The 24348-nt window shown below is 39.2% G+C and overlaps 1 protein-coding gene across 1 annotated transcript in view; it reads right to left on the reverse strand.

Moving 5' to 3' along the window:
* The window catches only part of kcnh3 (potassium voltage-gated channel, subfamily H (eag-related), member 3), a 215027-nt gene that overhangs the window by 7867 nt on the left and 182812 nt on the right, over positions 1-24348 (reverse strand). Inside the window, exons 9-11 of the mRNA XM_059342198.1 lie at positions 23840-24039; positions 20145-20394; positions 5326-5540 (exon numbers count right to left, since the gene is read on the reverse strand). Coding sequence (XP_059198181.1) covers positions 5326-5540; positions 20145-20394; positions 23840-24039 — 665 coding nt within the window. The remainder of the gene's footprint in view (positions 1-5325; positions 5541-20144; positions 20395-23839; positions 24040-24348) is intronic.

The raw sequence follows: 24348 nt of genomic DNA on the forward strand, positions 1-24348 counted from the left end.
ACAGATAGTTTATTAATGTTTAATCATCATTTATAAACTGTTTATAGACCATTTAGAATGGTAAATACATAATTCATTAATGTTTAACTAACTTAATCATGTATAAATGGCAAATAGATGTATATTAATTTATAAACATGTCTATTAATGTAAGTTTATAGTTACTTTACCGTTAACAAACAATTAAATTATAATTAATTGTTTATAAATGGTTTTAGTTGCACCCATTTTAATATTTTAACTCCATATTAAGTATGTTAATGATTTTGAAATGATTCATATACCTTTAATAAATTGGTTTAAAACATTTAACGATTAAATACGTAAAGCACTTTGTAAATGGTTAATAATTGGTTTATAAACCATCTATAAACATAATTTAGTTGGTTATTGTAAAGTGTTACCAAACTTATTTTTTTGTAAATACATGCATTCATTCTCCACCCCTCTTAAGATTAATCTTCAGAAACCACTGGGCCAAATGCAAACATGATTATTGCACATTTTTATTTGCACACAAAAGCAAGTAGAAATCTGAATTCTTCTGAATTGGAGTAATATTTGACCTGGAGTATCTGCACTCTGACTCAACTAATGGACATGTGAACTTTGTTTGGCCCTTTTATTTCATGCTTTACTTTGTGTTGCTGCGATCTGATTACTTTTGTCTCTTGACGTATTGAGAGTGAAATATTGCTTATCCATAAATAAACGAGAGAAAAGTGGGCACACATGCTGACATTAAAAATAACTCATCATGAGGACTTCAGCAGCCTGATCCATGTTCTAAACTCCTCCTGTCAGCCTCCAGAGATGGTGTTAGATGGGAAACGTCGGAGAGGAATCAGAAAGAAAGATGGAGGAGCGAACTGAAACAAGTTAAACCAATTATTTCTCATTTTGTTTTCAGTGAATATTATTTTGCCTCCGTCTTTGCCAGACTGCAGATAGAAGCCTGTCATGCTACATTTAATACAGACTGCTGCGTCTGACTTCTCCCCATCACTCAGAGCACACACACACACACACACACACACACACGTTCCCCCGGCAGTTACACTGGTCCCTGCTCTCCATCAGCCATGTCCCTGCTTATGAATTGAATAATTCAGGCTGTCTTCAATGTCGCTGAAACTTCCAGAAACAACGAGCTAAACAGAATAAAACACTCGTCTGTGATTGAAGGACGAGTCAGAAGCTCTGCGTTAAACAGAAGAAACGGGAAAAGGGCAGAAAATCACTTTTTTTGGCTGGATGTTTGATTATATTCAGATTTTAGATAGCTGGAGGTGTTTGAAGGAGCCTTAAAAAACACACGAAAGAAACACAATTTTGACTGACTTTGCCTTGAGTGCACAATAAAAATGCATGATTTAGGAAAATTAAGAATTTGAGAAATCTCTTCGACCCAAGCCAACAAAATGATAGCAGCTGCACAAACAAACAATATTAAGGAAAATAAATCAAACTGGAGATTGTCCTAAAAACGTAACATTTTTTCTGAATATTTTCAATTATTTGAATTCATTTATGTAAATGCTTAGTTGTGTTTTTATATTATTAGCTAAAATAAGATTTATTATATGTATTTATTATCCTGCATATATAATATACCCAACCTCAGCAGGCTTACAAGACAGCATTATTTAGAAAAACTAAAAAAATAAACAATCCTGACATTTTTCATGAGCTTTAGAAACACAGGCAGCCAACTTATAAGCATTAAAATTTAACAAAAAGCACACTTTTTAAAATATAATTATCTCTCTTTAATGCTGTGTCACACTACCATGATTATAATGTGTAATATTTAATAAGGAATATATGTGTAATTTGTGTGCAGGCTCATTAAAGTGCAGCCTCCCCACATTCCCAGTAACCTAGTCTTCCTTTTAAATGTTCTCTAATGAAATGACAAATTATAAGTGTATACAGCTGATATTGACACTATAGACATCTGAATTAATGATTTTTGCAGTATAACATTTGTCGGGTAAATATGAATGTAGAATTTTTAACAGTATTGCATGTATGTATTAATTGAGTTTGTTATTGTTTTTCTTGTATGTACTGTTTTTGTTTATGTTGTTTGTATGTCATGTTCTATGTCTTTTTATGGACCCCAGGAAGACTAATGGGGATCCATTCAATAAACAATAAACCTGGTGTCCTAAACAATAAAAGAGTTTTTGTGTTTGTGTTTTGTGCCTAAAAATCAACCATATTGGTCCTCACAAACTCATTACCTCCACTTTGAAAACAACAGCTCCAGTGATTACAGTATAAATTGCCGTTCTCCTCCGCTGGCCTCACAATAATATCGTTCCTCGTGCTCTAACATGGAGCGACTGCTGCAGTGAGTAATGAGTTTATTTCACATCTCATCATGCAGACGAGCCAACGCCCCTCCACCTTCCCTTTCCCACTCTGAGCCTCCCTCTCTCTCTCTAATCAAGTCTCTCTCCTCCTCCTCCTCCTCCTCCTCCTCCCCCACTGCCCCCCCCCTCCTCTCTGTCAACGTAATATATTTTTAGCTCTCTTGTTCTAATCTTAGCTCTGAGCTCTGGAGTAAACCAAGCAGCGCTGTGCGATGCGGGGGCGTGATAAGTGTGTTGTTGCCGCGTGTCGGCGTGTGCCTGTCTGTGTGAGATGCGTGGGCGCTTCATGTATGTGTGATCGAGTCATGCACTAGTCTGAGTGAAGGCATGTGTTGATGTTTGGAGACAGGAATGAACACTTTAGCTGCAGCATGTATGTGTTTGTACAGTATGTGCAGGTGCTTCTTGTTTCTTGTTTCTGCTGCTGAGATTGAAGAGCAGAAGAACACGAGGTACTGAAACACGCTGTACTCTCCCTCTCTTTCTCTAGCTCAGCCCCGTGCAGCCAGTTGACTGGTTGTTTTTGCACATTGCATTGTTTTTTGCCCAAGGCTCCAGGGTCATGACAGTCAATCAGCAGCCTGTGAATCAGCAGGGAGGGACGCTGGAAATACAGCAATCACTTTCTATTTCTGACAAAAACTTCAGACTTATTTCTGACTTGATAAAACCCTCTTCTCAGTTTTACAACTCCTACTTTCCCTCTACGTCTTTATCTTCAATTCTTGCATTTTTCATCACCACGTCTCTGAACGTTCCCATTCATCCTTTGCGATCACCTCTTGCTGTTTAAAGAGCAACACTGTAAAAAATGTTTGTAGAAATGACAGTAAAACACTGTCAAATTGCATTAGAAATAGGTTGTAAAATTAAACATTGTACATCACCGTAGTAGATAGTTTTAATTACTGTAAATCAAAGAATAGCAATACACTTTAAATTCTACTGTCATAAACTGTAAAAACACACAGTTTTGCTGTAAAAATATAAAATTTTCATGTCAAATTAATGGAGAAATACCATGATGACACAATTATCCAAAAAGTAATGGGATTATCCAGTATAAATTACAGCTTTTGCTGATACTAGATTTATCAAATCAAATCAAATCAAACTTTATTTATATAGCGCTTTTCATACATAAAAATGCAACACAAAGTGCTTTACAAAAAATAAGGAAAAACAAACAATAAATAATAAAAATGACAAAACCCACCCCTCCCTCCCCCACATACACATCTGTAAGTATACATACACAAACATGCACACACGCATTTAGTCATGCACGCACACAAACACACTCAGACTCACACACAGCACATATTGATTGACAGTGTAGAGACATGGCAAGGCACCGAGGATCCATATAGATATTATAGATAAATAGATTTTTTTTTACAGTGAAGAAGGTGCTGAATACTTTTTGAGGGCTTTTTTTCATATTTTTCCAGCAGCCTTTTCTTACATACATATGCAAACACGCTCTCCTGGGTTCGCTGGTACCAGAAGGGTTCTGCATACATAACCAGGCTGGACATCTGCAGCCCAGACCAGAGATACAGGGGCAGCAGCTTGTGCATCCTCTAGATAGATACTGCTACAGCACTACGAGCACTGATATGTGCACACATCTGCACATTTGCACCCCGCTCACACGCTGCAGTAAGCGTGCTGTGCCTGGGAGAAACACATGGCACTGCAGTGGAAAAAAGGAGGAATTGAGGAAGAGCAGAAGAGAAAATGAGCTAAAGTTCCCCATCCTCCTCCTCCCCCTCTCTCTTCTCCTCGGCTGGCTGAGCTATTTATATCAGGCAGGATCCAATCTTAGCAGCAGCTGCGGGGGACTCAGCCAGTCAGGGACAGCCCGTGCTTCCCCCCCGCACTATTTATAGCACCAGGACAGCTTCAAACAGCAGCACTGAGCTATTCTTGTCCCCGTGTTTTGCTCCCTGTGCTGCTTCTGCACCAGCCAGAGGCGCAGGCTGAGTGTGTGTGTGTGTGTGTGTGTGTGCAATGGCAGTAGTTAAGAAAAAGCTCTTCCAGGCTCGGCTCGTCAAAGCTGAGATCTGTGCGTGTGTTTTACAGTAGGGGCTTGGAGGTCATGCAGAGCTTTTAACCATTCGACCCGTCTCAAGGTGTCCCTCAGGGCGTGCATTAGCACCAGAGAAAATGCAATTTTTAATTTGCACCTTAGAGGCTGAACATGCAACGTGTCACCTGATGGGTTGGATTTTATCGGTATTGGATTTTTGGATCATATTGTTACATAACTGTTGTCTTTTCCTGGTTTACAGTAAAATTATGTTATTGTCCGATGTGTAAATATTTTTGTGAAAGCACCAATAGGTTATTTACAATCATGCCACTATTTCGACTGAGATATTTTTCATGTTATGACATATTTTCTTACTTATTCGGCCTACGAGATACGAAATGACTCCCTGTTCACAGAAAAATTCACATTACTTTATTCTGTTATATGTCATTTCACGAGACCAAATTTTGCTATTAAAACAAACTTTCTGCTGCTATTTGTATACAGTTAGCTCTGCCCATCTGCAGTCAGTCACGATACAACATGCAAACCTTTCTTTGACCTTTTAGTGAACCATTTTTGTCGACAACATTCTGCAAGAATGCCAACTTATATTCCATCCCTTTCTTCACTACAAGATGAAGTCAGGTTGATCTTTACATGATCCTTCATTTATATGATTTGCAGAATTGAAAAATGTTCCATTTAAATGTTCCTCTGCAGTCTGATTCACACTTTCTGACACAAACTGTGAGGAATGAGGGCCACAAGGGGGCAGTCTTATCTGTTAGAATAAATTTAACACTTTCTTAAGAGGAAACCTGAAGCCAGAGGGTTTGCAAACATGAAAAAACACATAAATCCGATCATAACCCAGTTCCAGCGCTCTGTCCTTCAGCTGTGTGTGCTCACCTCGGCCCCGTGGCCCTCCCTCAGGTTGTACGTGAGGTCGTGCTGGATCTCGCTGATGAACTTCTGAGCGTACTCGGGGTAGAGGCGGAGCACCTCGCGGAGCCCCTTCAGGCTGATGTACTGCAGGTCGCAGTAGGTCAGGGCTTTCACGTTGGCGTTGGTCTTGATCACCTGCTCCTTGGTCAGGGAGTCGGAGCCGATCAGATCTCCTTTTCCTGCAGAAAGACACAAAGAGACACGTCAGAGGTGGAAAAAGTATTCAGATCCCTTACTTAAGTAAAAGTACTAATACCACACTGTGAAATTACTCCACTACAAGTAAAAGTCCTGCATTCAAAATGTACTTAAGTGAAAGTACAAAAGTATCAGCATCAAAATGTACTTAAAGTATCAAAGTAAAAGTACTCGTTATGCAGAATGGAGCCACTCAGATTATTTTATATATTCCAAATATTATATTAGATTATTATTAATGATGCATTTATGTATACAGCGTTTTAATTTTCTCAAGGTAGGGCTCATATTGACTACTTAATATTCTGTTATGAGGTTTATTTTAAAAATTGTCTAATCACCTAAATTTAGTGTATTTTTTTATGTTAAACCTCAACCTGTAAAGTAACTAAAGCTGTCAGCTAAATGTAGTGGAGTAAAAAGTACAATATTTGCCTCAAAATGTAGTGAAGTAGAAGTATAAAGTGACATAAAATGGAAATACTCAAGTAAAGTACAAGTACCTCAAAGTTGTACTTAAGTACAGTACTTGAGTAAAAGTACTTAGTTACTTTCCACCACTGAGACACGTTAATGTCTTTGAAGCAGAGTAAGTCAGAAAGAGCATATTTTCACTAACTGTCTCCACCCGGGGGAATCAGAGAAGTTCAGTAAATTAAACACACACACACACACTGTCTGAGCTGCAGATCATTAAAGACTCAAGATCAAAGCTGTGGACCTGCAGAGTCATTTCATAAAGACGGATTGTGTGTTTCATTACTTAAGAATCTTTAGATAAACCTCCTGCACAAAGCAGCATGAACAGAGTTGGTGTTGGCTTCCTGTAGCATGGACAGAGAAAGAAAGTTACTGAACAGTATCTGTGTTATCAGAAGCTTTTCTGATAAATAAAGCACTAAAAGGAAGTATTTACTGATTTTTTTGCATATCAGAATCTTGTGAAAACCACTGTATGCCTCCTGTCACAGACCTCTGAATATCTGTCAACGTTTACATATTTACATGAGCCTTGATTTATATGATTTGTAAAACGTATGCACTGCGTTATTCTCATCGTTTCCTCATTTTTGACAGCTGAGCCAATCAAAACCTTGTGCTATGGACAGAAAAATGTAGAGGGAACAATTGGCACAACAATTTCTAGACAGGTTGTTGTTGAAGTGCTTCTAGTTAACATTAACTTTAGTTTTAAAACAACTGAAAACTACGTTAAAGGAACAGACACATCAGTACTAAGCCCACAAATGTAAAACAGGAAAGAGTAAATTTAGAAATTTCTGAAAAAAAAAAAAAAACTTTAACATATTAAAGCCCACCTGACTGCCAGCATGTTACTGTTGGACTATAAAAACTTTGGGCCATGATTCAACTGATGTAGATTTTGTTGTGGTTTAGCCACATGTGAAGCAAACACACTTTTAGTTCTTAGTCTTAGTTCTCACTTTAGTTCTTTTAAGTCTCTTCTGAGTTATAACCTTTCAAATGAAGCCTCACACATGCATTTTGTCCTTACAGTTCTCCTGCTGTAAGCGTTCACAGTTGGGAATGACAGATTCAGGGGAAAACGTTGGTGTCAAAAGGATTTCAGAAGAACTGTAAGGCTAAAAACATTCTTTCAGAAAATTACAACACTGATAAATGCATAAAGTGGTTATGGCATACATATAGAACACAAATCTGCTAATTTTTTGAAAAGGTAATATGCAGGACTACAAATGACTTGCAGACAAAAGCTCCAAGTTTGTTTTTTTAACTCTTTGAGCTTCGTTGCAGTGAAGCTATTTATATTTCCTTCAGCCGCTCTCATGCAAATCCACTGCAGCATCTGCACAAATGATACATTTTTCAGTAAAAATTATGGACACCATCCACTCTTTCTTTTAAGGTAATCGTGTTTGAGAGGATTATTTTTGAAAATCCTTATGAGAGGGAGTGTTTTGTCAGCATTAAAGAGATGCTGTCTGTTTGCATTTCACAGAACAACTAAAGCCCTGAGAGAAACAAAGCCAACATCCACCCATATATATATATATATATGTATATATATATATATATATATGTATATAGCCACACATATGTATGCAGTGCAGTGCTGCAGTGCAGTGCAGTGTTTTTATTAGGGCCTGAGCAGGACGGCGAGGTCCCTATTGTATTTCATTTGGCTCTGTAGTATTTTTATTTTTCTTGGTCCCAAATGATCTCATTTTTCACTGCCTGAGCGTACCCCAAAACTCACCAAACTTTGAATAAATCACAGATGGCGAACATTTTTATAATCTGTTGTCATCCTGAGTTTCTACCACTAGGTGGTAAAGGAAAGTGTGTTTTGGCGAATAACTCCCATATACTTTATCACACATTCAAAAACCTTATATATCCACGCGTTACCTTTACCATTTCTCGTTTTTTCCCCACAAATTCGCGAAATGTCGCAAACCTAATTTTTTTTTGTTGACTTTTTTTGTGGCAATGACCACTAGTTGGTGCTCTGGTGGCAGTCTAATTTAATATTTGGCACCGTGGCCACACCATGACACTTAAGGCAATGAAATTCATAGGAGTGGTATGAACTGGGCCCTGTAACTCGCCCCAACACGCGTGGACTGCGAGGGCCCGTTCTGTGCTGCTTGTTAAGATTGTTTCCTAAGCACACAGCAAGATGTCAAGATGTCAATTTTAAAAAAAATGCTCTTCTTCTTTTCTCTTCTTTTCTTCTTTAACATATACCACTCCTGTAGCAATGACAGTTAGCTCTTAAAGTTAGGTACTTACTTGATTCCTGTGGTCTGAGTCTAGAACCTTCAGGTTGAATGCACTTATTGTAAGTCGCTTTGGACAAAAGCGTCAGCTAAATCAGTAGTTCTCAACCTTTTTGAGTCGCGACCCCCAATTTAACATGCATGTTGTCCGTGACCCCCACTCACTGAACACAATCTCACACGCACAGTTCAGATCACCCAAAAAAGAAAACAAAATGACCAAAAAAGACACAAATTGACCACAAAATGATCAAAAAAGACACAAAATGACCAAAAAAAGACACAAAATGACAAAAAAGAATGACAAAAAAGACACAAAATGACCAAAAAAGACACAAAATGACAAAAAAAAAGACACAAAATTACCCAAAAAAACACAAAATGATAAAAAAAAATGACATTAAAGGACCAAAAAGACTAAAACACATTAACACATGAACACTTTAACACAGTGGAGACAGAGCTGACTTCCAAAATGATTTGGCGACCCCCAGAAATCATCTCGCAACCCCAATTGGGGTCCCGACCCCAAGGTTGAGAATAGCTGAGCTAAATGACATGTAATGTAATGTAATGTCAAAACTAAATGGGCGACAGAACCCCCTACAGAATGAGGAGAAAAAAGGGAAAGAGTGGAACAAAGACTGTTCCCCTGAGAGGAGACAGTGGAAGGGGAGAAAACCACCAGAGAGGGAACAGAGGCAAGATGGAGGGAGGGCTGGGCCGGGCAGGAGCCTAAAATGGGTGATGGAGTGTGTAGGAGGGTACTGCAAAGAGAGGAAGGGTGAGAAAAGGAAGGAAACAAGGGAGAGAAAGGTGAGAGTGACGAGGGACACGCGGAGGGGGCGGCTGCAAACTGGCACGGGTTGGTTTAGGAGAAACGGAGGGGCGTAGTGAGAAAGTGAGAGGGAAGGAGCTCCACCAACCTCCAACCACCTCCACATCCTGCTGTCGCTGCCCGACAGCCGTCTGCACCCCCCTTCCCGCCCCCCCATCTGTGTTCAGACTTCATTTGGCTCTTTGCGTGCTCCGTCTGTCTCTCTATCTCCTTCACATCACTCACACTTCTACGTTTTTTCCATCCCCCACACCCACAGTTCAGCTCCGATTGTCTTTTGTGGTACAGATGATGGGGTGGAGGTGCCGGGAGCGTCAGGGAGCATCACAGCTTCAAATGAGCAGGAGGTGAAAACTTGAAAGTGACATTTAAGAGTGTCTGGTCATCAGGGTGTCTGTGAGGTGGAATAGATGAAGGCTGAAGCTTTTAGAAATAAGCTCATTCAGTTAGTGTCAATGATTCTGAGCCTTCAGTATTCACAACCGGGTTCATTACATCTATTAAATGAGAATTTTCAAACATCACAAGCATGAAAAAGTACTTGTTGGAAAGACCTTTGCACTGTGGGACAGCAGATATATTAAAACATCCTGATGGAGGCTCCATAATAAAGTCTACCTTCTTTCCTCTGCAGCCATGATATTTGGAACTTGTCCTAACGGGGGGTGTAATAGAATAAAAGGTCAGTTTTTTTAACTGGTGTCACACCTGATTAGTTTAATCGTAAGTAACACTTTCCTCCATACATTACACTGATGCTGTGTGATGGCGGGAGTAAAGGTCAGCCTGAGATTGAATTACAGGTGATGTCAGTGTTTTAATGACATTTGCAGATAATTAGTCGTGCTGTTGATTTTCCTGACAGCTGCCTACATGGTGACATGTGTCATGTGTCAAAATGTTCTGCAGAGCCATTACTATGAGTAGAGCTGTCAATCGATTCAAATATTAAATTGCAAATAATTGCACAGTTAGTTACCGCACATCTTTCGGTTCAACTGTAACTTAAAGGGAGATTTTTCACATATTTTAATCATCAACATAGCAGTAGACAATTATGCTGCATTATGCAAATGTGTGAATATTTATTATTGTTAATCAAATGACAAGAAAGAGCTATACATATACACATATACATTCACAGAACTGGAGTTACATCCAGTAACTGTTTCCCACTGCTGGTCAGAATAATATGCTGTCACCCTGAGTTAACTGGGACTGCTGACTGAAGTTTAACTGGTTGCAAGTGCAGCCGTTGTGGACCAACTGGTTCAGCCTTCATGCAAGTGATGTATCTTCAAAATTGTGGTGGTTATTTCAGGTGGACCCTCGTCCTCCACCGTGGTTACTGTGTGCTGCCAGCTGGAGGTTTCAGGATATCGGGACAGTCTGGACTAGACACATCCACAGTAACTGCAAATACCATTTGTGTCTGCAAGACTTTGTAGTTGAACTTTCTTTAGACATTATAGTGGAGGATTATGTCTCCTTATGACTGGGTTGGTATTGTTTCATACCAAAATGTTTGCAGCACGATTCATATGATATCCTGTGAAATGTAGAAGCTGTTTCCAACTCCTGACTGCAGCATGTTGTTGAAGCTTGACCCACACTGTTGTTCCCTACTACGGTTGGGCAATGACGACTATATCAGCAAATGACGATGTAATGGATGATGATGTCACCGCAAACGACTCAAATCATATGAAAATCACCAGATATTAGTGCATTACACACTGCAAAAAAGCCAACTTGTATTTTTAGGCCTAAAACAGTGATTTAATTTGGTAAAATATAAATTATTGACATTTAGGGCAATAATGTAAGTTAGCACAACAAAGGAAGCCAGTTGTCTGCTCAAAAACAAGTTGGTGAGTTGTTGTTACTTATATCTTTAAGTTGGGGTTCAAAACAAGGGACAATAGTTCTGATAACTCTTATTTCTTTGTTGTGAAATTCGGTCATTAGCGAAAGCTAGCGGCTAACTGATGCTAGCGGCTAACCGATGCTAGCGGCTAACTGATGCTGGCAGTGCTGCTTGTTACAGCTACAAGAGTAGCCATTAGCGTATCAATGCTAACTCAAAATTGTGGTCACAACATTAGCTGACATTCATAGCGGCGTTACAATCGTGCCAGAGAAATTCAGAGTTGAGCAAACTCAAAAACAAAACTTAAAATATTTAGTTTAATTGTCCAACTTAAAATTTTATCGAAGTTTGTTGCCTTGAAATTTTGAGTTCACCCAACTTTTCCTTTTTTTGCAGTGCATAGTCTGTAAAAACAACTGCGTTCTTGTTCGAATTAGTTTGAAAAAACTCTCTCTTTAGAATTGTTGATGTGGCAGCACTAGTTTGAACTATTAGTTGCACTCGTTAAATCAGTCTGTGCATCACTAAATAAATCATAATTGTTACTTTTCAAGACCTTAATAAATGCCACCACAAACTCGTGCTCAGGTATATAAATCATGAATGGCATTGTCCATCAGCCCAACCCTATACCCTGCATCACAATCACTGTTTTAAACATGTTGTTACTGTAAAATGTTAAGGTTAAGGTTAAGGTAAGGCACCAAAACCTCAATTTGAAGGAGAAAAGAGTGTTACAAACATCGATCTTCTGTTTTATAGAACAGGGATTGGTCCTTCTGCCGACTCAGCAGGCAGCTTATGCGGTCTTACCTTTTGTAGGAAATCATACGAAGCGTTCATGACAGCAGCCTGCTAGCTGACAAAGAGTTATAATAAGTCAACTTGCATGTATGCACTAAATCAGTCAGTGGAAGTTCATCTAATTTGCATTAATGAGTTATATTTGACATCTGGACATACATCAAATTTGAATATAGAAAAGCAGTCGAGCTGCAGCCTACAATGTCTGGGGGATTATTCTGCACCTCAGCAGTGTTTACCAGATTCTAATTGGTTTTATCTTTACAGTGTTGTTTCCAGGTTACTATCTCCATAACTGGAGAAAGGTCTGCCGGCACTTGTTATCATCCTGCTATGGGGAATTGTATTTCTATTGTATTTCTTTGACTCAATCATGGCAGAAACCTCAAGATACATAGCTGTTGCCAGCACAAAATGTATAGCTGAGAGTGAGGAAGAAGAGGAGAAAAGACCAATGTCAGGCTCAAACCCAAAGAGAGTCAGAGAAGAATCTCTGCAAAGGTTAGCTTTGATAAAAACAGATTAAATTAGCTCCAAATGCTGGTAACTGGTGTGTGACTTTATGTTTCAAGATTTGTTACCATCACATGATGTTCAGTGACTCTTATTGGCCAAACACAAGGTTTCACTGAAACATTCACATCTGAACCAGTTTGACATCAGCGGGATGATTGGTGGTATAAAACACTGTAAACAGGGTTATTGATAAAGGCCGTAGCATGTGAGGAGCTCCACATAAACAAAGCAGCATGGCTAATTATGCACAGCGTCTCCACTAATCGTAAACATAGTGATCGTGAATTAACCGACATTGCTAACTGTGCACAGAGTGTCCGGTGCTTTTTGTAAACACCTCCTGCAGCAGCAGCACATACACACTGTACTGGTACAGAGCTAACTGTTAGCCTATTAGCAATTTGCAGTCTGGACGCTAAGGGGTTAAAATCCCGTCCGGCTCTGTGACTGCAGCTGGGAGAGACTTGAGCCCCGGCCCCGCGGCTCGTTAATTGGCTAAACTACACACAAAAAGAACCTTCAGTACTTCTTCCAGATGGAGGTTCAACGCATCACTGCTGGAGGATCAATAATTTGACAGTTATTTTAAGAGAGAATGGACATCCTTTATGGAAATGAATGCCTCTCCAAAAACCTCTGCAAAAGAAGAATCTCTGCAAAGGTTAGCTTTGATAAAAACAGATTAAATTAGCTCCAAATGCTGGTAACTGGTGTGTGACTTTATGTTTCAGGATTTGTTACCGTCACATGATGTTCAGTGACTCTTATTGGCCAAACACAAGGTTTCACTGAAACATTCACAGATCTGAAGCAGTTTGACATTAGCGGGATGATTGGTGGTAGAAAACAGTGTAAACAGGGTTATTGATAAAGGCCGTAGCATGTGAGGAGCTCTGCAGGGCTCAGCTCCATCCACACTTCAGCATTAATAATCAAGGTGCTTTAATAATGTAAAATCTATTCATTATTAATACCAGCACAGCACCACATTCCCTCTTTTGATGTGGCAAGATCAAGTATGGACGGGGGGCTTGGCATTTCAAGATAAATCCACTTCATGGCACACACACAAACAGATGGACAGACACACACACACACACACACACACACACACACACACACACACACACACACAGACAGGTACAGACCATTAATTCAATACATCTTGACCTTTTGAGACATGTACATCTGTTAGATCTGCAGCACATGAACTCCTCCTCCCTCTTCCTCCTCATCTCTCCGTCTATCACTTTGCCTATTACATATTCACACAAACACACACACACACACACACACACACATCAGGAAAGCTCCCTATGTTTGCTGGATTAGTGTTGCGAAGGCTCTGAGGCACATCCAGAGGAAATTAGATTTCAGCCTGCGAGACAGCCAACTAAAGAATTGATTCTAAGCTGTTGTCACAGGTGCAACATTGTGTCGAACCACATAGTTTATTATCTGACACATTTGTTGTCTCTAACTTTTACTGCTCAATGTTGAGTTTTTTTAATGCAGCTTGTGTCAAACACAACGTTAGTGACACAAATGAAGATCATCCACTGGACTCCATTGACAAAAACTTCATTTTACCCCACAGAACACAGGAGTTGCTGATCCCTTTGTTATTGTGAGGTCTTGTTGTTCTACAGCAGGGATGGGCAACTGAAGGCCCGGGGGCCACATACGGCCCACACCCACACTTGAAGTGGCCCTCAGTACAACTATACTCATTTGAGCATGAAATCTTAAAAGTGCAGTGTAAAAATGCACAAAATTACTTCTTGAAATGAATGTTGGTCTGCTGTTCTTGCACTAAAAAAAGATATCGCAGTAAGTGGTTATTTTTTATTTCCTTCAAACCTTTTGTATTCCTATTTATACTGTTATACATGCATTTGAGCATGAAATATGTTAAGTTACTGCACTGTAAACATGTTTAAAATTGCAGTTTCATCATATCTGGTTAAGTGGCCCTGTGGTAGTGAACATGAAACATTGTGGCCCCCTGCAGCATTTAAGTTGCCCATCCCTGTTCTAAAGGGTCAGTTCAAATTTATCAGAGCCACAACGATACAAAAAAAACACACCGAGGAAGCTTCCTCAATTGTTTGTCGACAGTTACCGTTAGCTTGCCACCAGTCACATCACGTCTCATGCAACATTTCCCCCCACGCTACATACTGGGCTTAGCACTGGGAGACAATTTTGATCGGTTTAGCCTCTTTACCTTTGCTGCCGACGGGCTCTTTCAGAGGCTGCAGCAGTCTCAGTTTTAAGGCCACAGAGAATATATATTGGTATCATATGAAAGAAGGAGATCTAAGAAATCCACAACATGGATCTTCCTGCACCAAATATGTGTAACAAATGTTATCAACCCAAAACCCTTATGAGACATAATTGAGCAGGAAAGTGGACTTCATATACTCATTATATATTTGTTCTTTCTGTATTAGTTATACACTAATTCATTAATTAATATTACAGATTTATGCCCAGAAAAACTGAGCTGCATCTCAGATTAATCTTCAGGCTTTCAGATGATGATGGCCAGTTCTACTGTTGACCTGATATTTCCCCTTAAAAATCTATTTTCTTTTAAATGGGGCCATTATTTGAACTATTAATATGAAAAAGTTTTAGAGAGACCATAGTGTTGTCCTAAAAAAAATTCTGAGGTAATAAATCAAGTGAGAAGTTTTCAAATTTTGCATTGAAATGAATGGACAGTGGACAATGAATGAATGGACAATGAATGGCATTTTTTTTGCAGCCAAACTCAGCGCCCCCTGCTGGAATTTTCAGTAGAATGCAGCTTAAGGCACTTCCTGGTTTCCCTCCTTGCTCAGACCCGTAGGTTGCCGCCTGGGCAGAACACTATGGGGTTAAAAAATACTAGCCATTTATGCAAGACAAGTAATACGCTGACTACAGATAAAGATATGATATTTACTCTGTTTGGCCAGATTCTTAATGCAGATTTCAGAAGGCTGCAAAACTGTTAAGACAAAATTCAGATTTTAACCATTCATGCATATTCCCCACAGGATGGATAGTTGTAAATATGATAATCCCTGCACTTGAGGTCAGATTTAAATATTGTCCAATACTATGCATTGTGAATAAATACCTGCAAAATGAGTCATGTTCCCATCAGCCTCAGCTGTACATCAAACATGAGCAGCAGAAGAGAAAAAAAGTGTACGTCTTTAATGAATAAACCTGATGGAGTAATTAGCATTGGTCTGATATTAAAGTATAGAAGTGACATGCAGGTTGTGATGTGGTTGCTGTGGTGACTCTCTGGTTGTTCCTCCCACACACTGTCTGTAGATCAGTCCTGTTTAATATTAGGCTTCACTGGAACACAACCACTGGCTGCACATTTACAAAGAGACGCCAGCGAGGAAATGTGATCACACCAGCACACATGCCACTGTGCACACGCACACACACACACACACACACACACATAAATCACACATAAATCACACATAAATCACACATAAAGTTATGACACATAAATCATAACTCAATAGCTGGGTTTCCTTTAGGGGAAAGTCTCAGGCCACACCCTCTCAAAAGTCCGCTCAATCTGCGTGTCTCCATTACAAATTAGCCCCCAGAGGGATTTAGAGACTCCGGAGGTGGCGTATATGTTTTTCGATCGTTGCGTAATGGTTTAAAAATAATGATCTGTGGTTACATACGCCACAGATTAAACACGGCACACGCAACTGTGGCCGCCGTCGCTAACTGCACACAATGTCCGCCGCTTATCATAAACAAAGCAGCATGGCTAATTATGCACAGCGTCTCCACTGATCGTAAACATAGTGATCGTAAACTAACCGACATTGCTAACTGTGCCAATGCTTTTTGTAAACAAACAGAAGTGAACACCTCCTGCAGCAGCAGCACATACAATAAAAATAAAATAAAAATGTCAGTCCTCCCAAAAATCAATGACCTTTTCACCATGATCCCTTCACTTCCAAATGTACCCTGGCTTAATTCCCTCAATACAGCAATATATAAATTCTATTGGAAAAATAAAACACCCCGCATAAAACTATCAACACTACAAAAACCCAAGTGTCAAGGAGGACTAGATGTACCCAACTTTGAATTATATCACCTGTCAAGTCAATTAAAATACTTAAAACAATGGCTCAGCCCTTCACATCAGGATTCACACTGGTTGGAAACTGAACAGGCACATTGCAAGAACATAAACCTTTCAGACCTCCCATTCATCAGCCAAACAATTAAAAATGACACCTGTTTTCAGACCATTTCCATAGCCTGAGCTCTGACAGCTTGGTGGAAAATATTCCGTATCAAAGGCTCCATGGTTGCACCATCCACTCCTTCACCAATTTGGAACAACCCAGATTTTACAATAAATAGGAAACCATTAAACTTCATGTCATGGAAACAAAAAGGTATCACACATCTCCACCATATTGTACAGGATTCCAAAATCATCAATTTTCAACAACTAAGAATTTAATGTTTTTAACAGGATCTGGTGCGTGCAAACACTTTATTTTTGGACATGTTTTAAATGACACATGTAGAACCAAGTGATTCTGACAGAAATATCACTATTTAAGCTGTGTTTAGGGAACATTTTCCTGATGGAATTGTTCTCAACCTATGATCTGTTTAAGGACAGTCAGAAAGCAAGAGACAGAACGGCCTACAAACATCCTTATTCATTCATGATTTCATTCATTCAGTCGTCTCCATGCGGCATCCTACAAGTCTGTGCTCTGTGGACTGGAGGATTATTGTGTACAGCTCAGAGGTTTGACACTGCAGGAAGCCCTGACACAGTGTGTGAAGCACGGTGATAACTCTTTAAAGCAGCAAAGCACAAACAAGAGCGTTTATCAGCTCTGCCTCAGCCCAGCCTGTTGTCTCACACACACACACACACACACACACACACACGGACCATTTATTCAATACACCTTTCCTGTTTCTCCTTCGTCTCCCTCATTAACCTAATTTCCACTCAAATCCAGATTAAGTAGCTCTTCGGGTCTGATTGGATGAAATTAAACCCATCATTGTGAAATTATTGCAGCTGTAATCATGGAGCTGAGATAACATCTCTTCACCTGTACTTCATTAACAGCATTTCATATCAAACACACACATTCAGCTGCGTGAGGCTGCAGGTCAGCCCACGTCTTCATCACATTAAGTCTCACTGCGACAGGTGATTGTTAGCCAAAAGAAACTAAAGTCATTTAAAGTGACAGTACTCAGTAGGCGATCATTACAACATGTCTGACACGCTTGTGATATTATCAAGTTATTTCAAGATAATGATCATTTCATGTTATAACAATCATATCGTGCTAACGTTAGCCAGCGTTCAATAGCGTGCTAGCGTTAGCGGGCTAGCAAGATCAAGACCAACTGGGTGCCGTTGAGAGAGACCAACTAAAATGTGTATAATTAATTAATTTAACTGCAAAGTGATTGATTTGGTTGTAATAAGAACAGAAAACAAGTCTTTACCATCACACTACACGTTTATTTTATGCAGGGGAAGCTTAAACACCATTTATGTGCCAGACTTGAAGGTAGAAAGGAAGAAAAACAACGTTTACCATGGCTGTCAAAGCCACAGAGCTAGTGGATAGTTTTTCATGCAATTCTGTATCACAGATTTACACAGATTTTTTTTCAAATAATCAGACCATCTTTGTTGTATTTTACTCTAATTAAGTAATCAGCATGAAATTTGGCAATCCAACAATCTGTTAAAGCCATTTCGTTTTCAGTTTTTGTTCCTGTCTTTTCACGAAATGGAAAATTATTTTGTTAATTTGATGAAATAACTTGAATATTGAATATGCAAAAAGCAAGTATGTTGTAAGAGTTAGTTAAAAAAACATTTATGTGGATTACAAATCTGTGTTGATGCTAAATGTAGCTGAATGATGCGAGAAAGTTGAGTTTGCAGCTGCAAAATCTGCATCCAGAGACAGAGCATCACATGATAGTGATGTAGTTGGATACGAGGAAGAACTACGGGCTTCACACAACAGTGAAAATTGCAGATGATGTCATGAACGATAATACATTTTACTGTGTTTCAAAGGACTTAGGCATTCAACCATCTTCATTCAAGCAAGAATATACAGCCAAAGAAATCCTGAGAGAAGTCGAGGGATGGTATGGCGTATAACCTGCAGAGCCAATATATTTCCACATGTAACTTTGTGAATAAAGTTTATTTGTACCCCAAAAAAGTTGGTCAGTGGAAAGACTAACCAAGACAGCTTTGGTGAGTTTCATTTGTTTCTGTCGAGTATGAATGTGTGTTTTTGATGAGTTAACAAGCCAGGCTTAGTTCAGGCTTTTGCAATTTTTCCTGGCACATGTCGGCACTGTTGGAACAGCTCAACAAGCAGAACTAAGCTTTCTCTCTCAATATAGCATGCACTGAGGAATTTATTGATTCAATTGTCAATATTTAGCCATCAGCACTGACTGGACATCCACATAAAAAGGTAGCAAATCTTCCCTTTAACATCATTGTTAAGTTCAAAAGACCCATGAGACAGTGAGGCAATTAAAAGGACACCAAACATCTAAAAATATTCTAAAATGGAGTGTAAATGGTAAATGGAGAGCACCTGTATAGCGCTTTTATCCAAAACGCTTTACACTACACACTACACTCATTCACCCATTCACACACACATTCATACTGGTGTTAGAGGCTACCAGGGCACACTGGTGCCACCTGCCACCATTGGGAATTCATTCACACACCGATGAACGCAGCATCAGGAGCAATTTGGGGTTCAGTATCTTGATCAAGGATACTTCGACATGTAGGCTGCCATGGTCGGGGATCGAACCACCAACCTTCCGGTCGGTAGGCAACCACTCTACCAACTAAGCCACTACTGCTTATTTCCCATTTTAAGACTTTTATTTAATGGGTGCACACAAGAACACTGTCACTGTAAACAGTGGCGGACTCAGACGGTTAGAAGGGCAGGGGTGAAAAAATAAAAAGGGCACATTCTGCACAACATGGAGCCCTAATAGCACGCAAAAAGCTATCATGCATCATGTATAATGAAATATTAGCATTAAGTTAAAAGGAGATCCAGATCAAAGTAATTAATGATATGGTACTGACAATTAAAAGTATCGAACCAAACCATCTAGGGGGGTCTGGGGGCATGTCCCTCCCCGGGAGAAAATTTGTACATTTTTAAGTAAAATGCATCTATTTTGTGCACTTTGAGAGCTAAATGAGAGCAAACATCTCACATAACATTATTCACAAGTGGGTGATATCGTATTATAGAATCTCTAGAGGGCACATCATCATAATTTATTGTGTGAAGGGGAACCCTAGAGGGCAATCAGTAAGTTTTTTCATGTGTAAAGGGCAGCCAATAAGGCACTTTCTCTCATTTTCACCACTCTAGAGAGCATTTTTGCGCGCTTTTTCAACCACAGAGGCACCAAGACAGGAAAAAGGGCACTAGAAGGGCACCAGATGGGCACTCATTAAGGCACGTTATCGAATTTTCTTGCACTAGAGGGCACATCATCATAATTCATTGTATGAAGGGACACCAAATAATTTTTTGCACGTGTAAAGGGAAGCCAATAAGGCACTTCCTCTCGTTTTCACCACTCTAGAGGCACTTTAGCGCGCTTTTTTCAACCATAGAGGCATGAGGGGGGGCGGTCGCCAGTCTTAGCTGAATAACACGGCCATGAGCCTGAGCTTCCTCTCTGCTATGTGACTCACCCAGTATGGCCAGCACAGTGTTGTCCTTCAGGACCTCCATGGAGCCGGAGCAGACGAAGTAGATGGCCTGCAGGGCGTCACCCTGCCGGATGAGGAACTCCCCCGGGGCGCAGAAGGAGGTCTTGATAATGAGGGAGAGCGAGCGCAGGCAGCCTCGGCTGGCCGACTCGAACAGCGGCAGCTGCAGCAGCTCCTTGTTCAGGTGCATGGCGATGTCGGCACGCAGCTCGTCCGGGAAGTCCTTCAGGAGCTGCAGAGCGACGAGAGGGAGATCACACTCATCACAAAACACACAGCAGGATCACACACACTCTCACCAAAACTACACCTGCTTTAATTACCTGAGAGCTGCCACTCCCAAGCATGATGTGATGTGTGAAAGTGTGGAGCAGAATGATGTGAAGTGATGTTCAGGTAAAGGTAAACAGATGCAAACACATCAGTAAATTCAAAATATGGAGGATAAGCTCATCCTCCTATTATCTTATTCTAACCTGGTCTCACAGGAATCCGTGAAATAGCCACGGATTTCGCTTAACTCAAAATCCGTGGAATAGCCACGGAATCACTCAAATTTCCGTGAAACTGACACGGATTTCGCTACAATGCAAGTTAATGACAGTCATATTTTTCTGGCGAGATCTTCACCACAAAGTGATTATGTACATTCACTGAGTGAATATTTAGAAAATAAAACATATATTTCTCGCTAGAAATGTGATCAAAATCCATTTTTATGCAGAAACTAAGTCAAAATATTAATTTTTTCACTAAAAATGAGAGAACTGTCCGCCATGTTTTTTGTTCTGACCGCCGGAACCTTGAAAGTCACGTGACTTGGAACAAACCAATAGGAACAAATATTAACTGTCATTAACTTGCATTGTAGCCAAATCCGTGTCAGTTTCACTGAAATTTGAGTGATTCCGTGGCTATTCCACGGATTTTGAGTTAAGCGAAATCCGTGGCTATTTCACGGATTTCTGTGAGACCATGTTCGCAGGAGAGACACACGTCTTTTAATGTGTAAAACTTCTGACGAATGTTAAACTGACATTTATTTGCCCAGCAGAAAGAGAGGAACTTGCAGTTCACTCTCTTCAAAAAGTCTCATCAATAAAAGCCAGTTCACCCAACATGAAACAAACAAAATTGATCATAAAAATACATTTCTTGTTAAAACCCACTTACAGTTTTTGTGGAGTTTTCTGCTGCTAAGAACAGAACTTATGTTTTCTAATTTATTTAGTTTCCTTCAACACAACACTAACACTTCAACTCAGTTCTGTCACTTGACTAGCATGCCATGTGATAATTAGTGATTGCTCACGCTATTCACAGCCTGCTTTATTCATTTATTTATTTATTTTAAGATTACCTTAGGGGCTTTTTTGGTATGAACAGTCCTGCAGATTATAAACAGCTCTGAAGTGGACGGAAATATTTCTTTCAAACTGTCTTCAGAACAAATGTCCCAGACACAGTTTTGTACGTTTTTTTATTTGGAACTAGCTGCTACTGAATATATTAAATGCTGAAAACTAAAGATATGTGGAGTAATTATACAACTGTTTCTTGTTGCTGAGTTTTTTAGAAACATGATTTTTCAATACAACTGGAATTAAAACTATTTTCAGAGCTATAAACCACAGAGCTTAAAAGAAAAGAAGATTATTTTCTTTGTATTTTGAGTGAAATGACCCTTTAAGGCAGGGGTCATCATCTGCATTCCTCCAAGGGCCAGAATCTTTCTCAGCAATAAAGAAAATATAATGTACTTTAGCCTCGTTAGCCTTGATACTTTCTTACTAAATTCATGCTATTTATATTTCCTATATCAGTGTCAACAGACTCCTAAAACACACAGGAAATAAAGAATAATAACTCGATTCTTAACCCTTTATCAGGCAAAGAACTATATTTGGTAACTTCAGGTAACATTTTGAGAAAAAAGTTGCAAATTTACTAGATTAAAGTGGCAAATCTACAAGAAAAAAAGTCGCAGATTTAAGAGATTTAAAGTGGCAAATCTGTGCGAAAAAAGTCGCAGATTTATGAGGAAAAAGTGGGAAAAAAGCAACTTTTTTCTCCCAGATTCACCACTTTAAATCTCATAAATCTGAGCATTTTTTCTCGTAGATTTGCCACTTTAATCTCGTAAACTTTTTTCCCAAAATATTATTTTCGTATGTTTTTTTTTACACATTCTGGCTGTATGTAATATCCTCCAATATTGTCTAGGGTTGAAATTTGGAATTTGCAAGTATTTCAATGAGTGTCCTATTAAGGGTTAAAGTGGTGAATCTGGGAGAAAAAAGTTGCTTTTTTCCCACTTTTTTCTCGTAAATCTGCGACTTTTTTCGCGCAGATTTGCCACTTTAAATCTCTTAAATCTGGGACTTTTTTTCTTGTAGATTTGCCACTTTAATCTAGTAAATTTGCAACTTTTTTCTCGAAATATTACCTGAAGTTACCAAATATAGTTCTTTGCCTGATTAAGGGTTAAGACTGTGCAATTGAGCAATTAGTTGAAAGTTTTGTTGAATCGGGGTATATTGTGATTAATTGATGCCGACATTTTTTCCATTGTGATTTGGTCTATTAACAGATTCTTCCAGTGTGTGATGATCAGTTTTTTTCTTGTTTTCCAGTTTAGGAGGATTGTTTCCTTGGCGACAGCTAGGGCTGTAAACAGTGTAGTGAATGTGTGATTATGTAACTGTATTGATGATAAGTCTCCTAAGAGGCAGAGTTGAGGGGATAGAGGGATGTAACATTCTAATATATGTGATAGATGATCTGTGACTTGTATCCAAAATTGTCTAATTCAGTAGTTCTCAACCTTTTTGAGTCGTGACCCCCAATTTAACATGCATGTTGTTCGCGACCCCCACTCACTGAACAGAATCACGCACAGTTCAGATCACCCAAAAAAGAAACAAAATGACCAAAAAACGGAAACAAAATGACCAAAAAAGACACAAATTGACCACAAAATGATCAAAAAAGACATAAAATGACAGAAAAAAGCCAGAAAATGATCAGAAAAGACAGAAAATGACCAAAAAAAGACACAAATTGACCAAAAAAGGCACAAAATGACCAAAAAAGACACAAAATGACTAAAAAAAGACACAAAATGACTAAAAAAGACACAAAATGACCAAAAAAGGAAACAAAATGACCAAAAAATACACAAATTGACCACAAAATGACCAAAAAACACACAAAATGACCAAAAAACACACAAAATGACAAAAAAAAACACACAAAATGACAAAAAAAACACACAAAATGACCAAAAAGACACAAAATGACAAAAAAACACACACAAAATGACAAAAAACCCCACAAAATGACCAAAAAAAGACATGAAATTACCAAAAAGACTAAAACACTTTAACACAGTGGAGACAGAGCTGACTTCCAAAATGATTTGGTGACCCCCAGAAATCATCTCGCGACCCCAATTGGGGTCCCGACCCCAAGGTTGAGAACAGCTGGTCTAATTGGTGTCCAGTACCAGAAAGCATGCATGTAATTGTCTTTTTTCCCACTTTTTTCTCGTAAAAACTGCTTTCTCGAAATATTATCTGAAGTTACCAAATATAGTTCTTTGCCTGAAGAAAGTGTTTATAAAATCAGTACTAACAGCTCAATATTGAAACATTCAGACTGTGTTTCTTGTTCCTCACCTCGCTGACGTCGATCCCGTTGTTGACGGACCAGGTGGTCTGGAAACACTCCAGCATGCGCTGCTCCAGGGCTTTGGGCAGCCGGTGGACCCGGATGAAGTCCTTCAGGTCCTTGGTGCGGGTGTGGTAGAGCGAGCGGCGAGAGTACATCCTCTGGATGATGGCGGTCACGTTACCGAACACCACGGCGTGCATCAGAGCTGCAGACGGAGGAGAGGAGGGATGGGTGTTTTCAGTAATTATTTACATTATTATTGGTTTATTTTGTTTGCATATCAGAGTCAAATGTTTATTTAGAGGGGATATCTCCTTTTATCACTACATAAATCAGAAAATACTCTTGTAAAAAGAATAAAATGTTGTATTATTCAGACAATAAATGATATATGAGCAAAAACCTTCAGAATAGAAAATAGAATAGAATAGAAAAATTTGTGACTCAAAGTTTTAGAAAATACTTTAAAATATTTATAGAAAAATTCCATACATTCTGCATACATTCTACCTCA

Source organism: Centropristis striata, chromosome 10, assembly GCF_030273125.1.
Source record: "Centropristis striata isolate RG_2023a ecotype Rhode Island chromosome 10, C.striata_1.0, whole genome shotgun sequence".
Lineage (NCBI taxonomy): Eukaryota > Metazoa > Chordata > Actinopteri > Perciformes > Serranidae > Centropristis > Centropristis striata.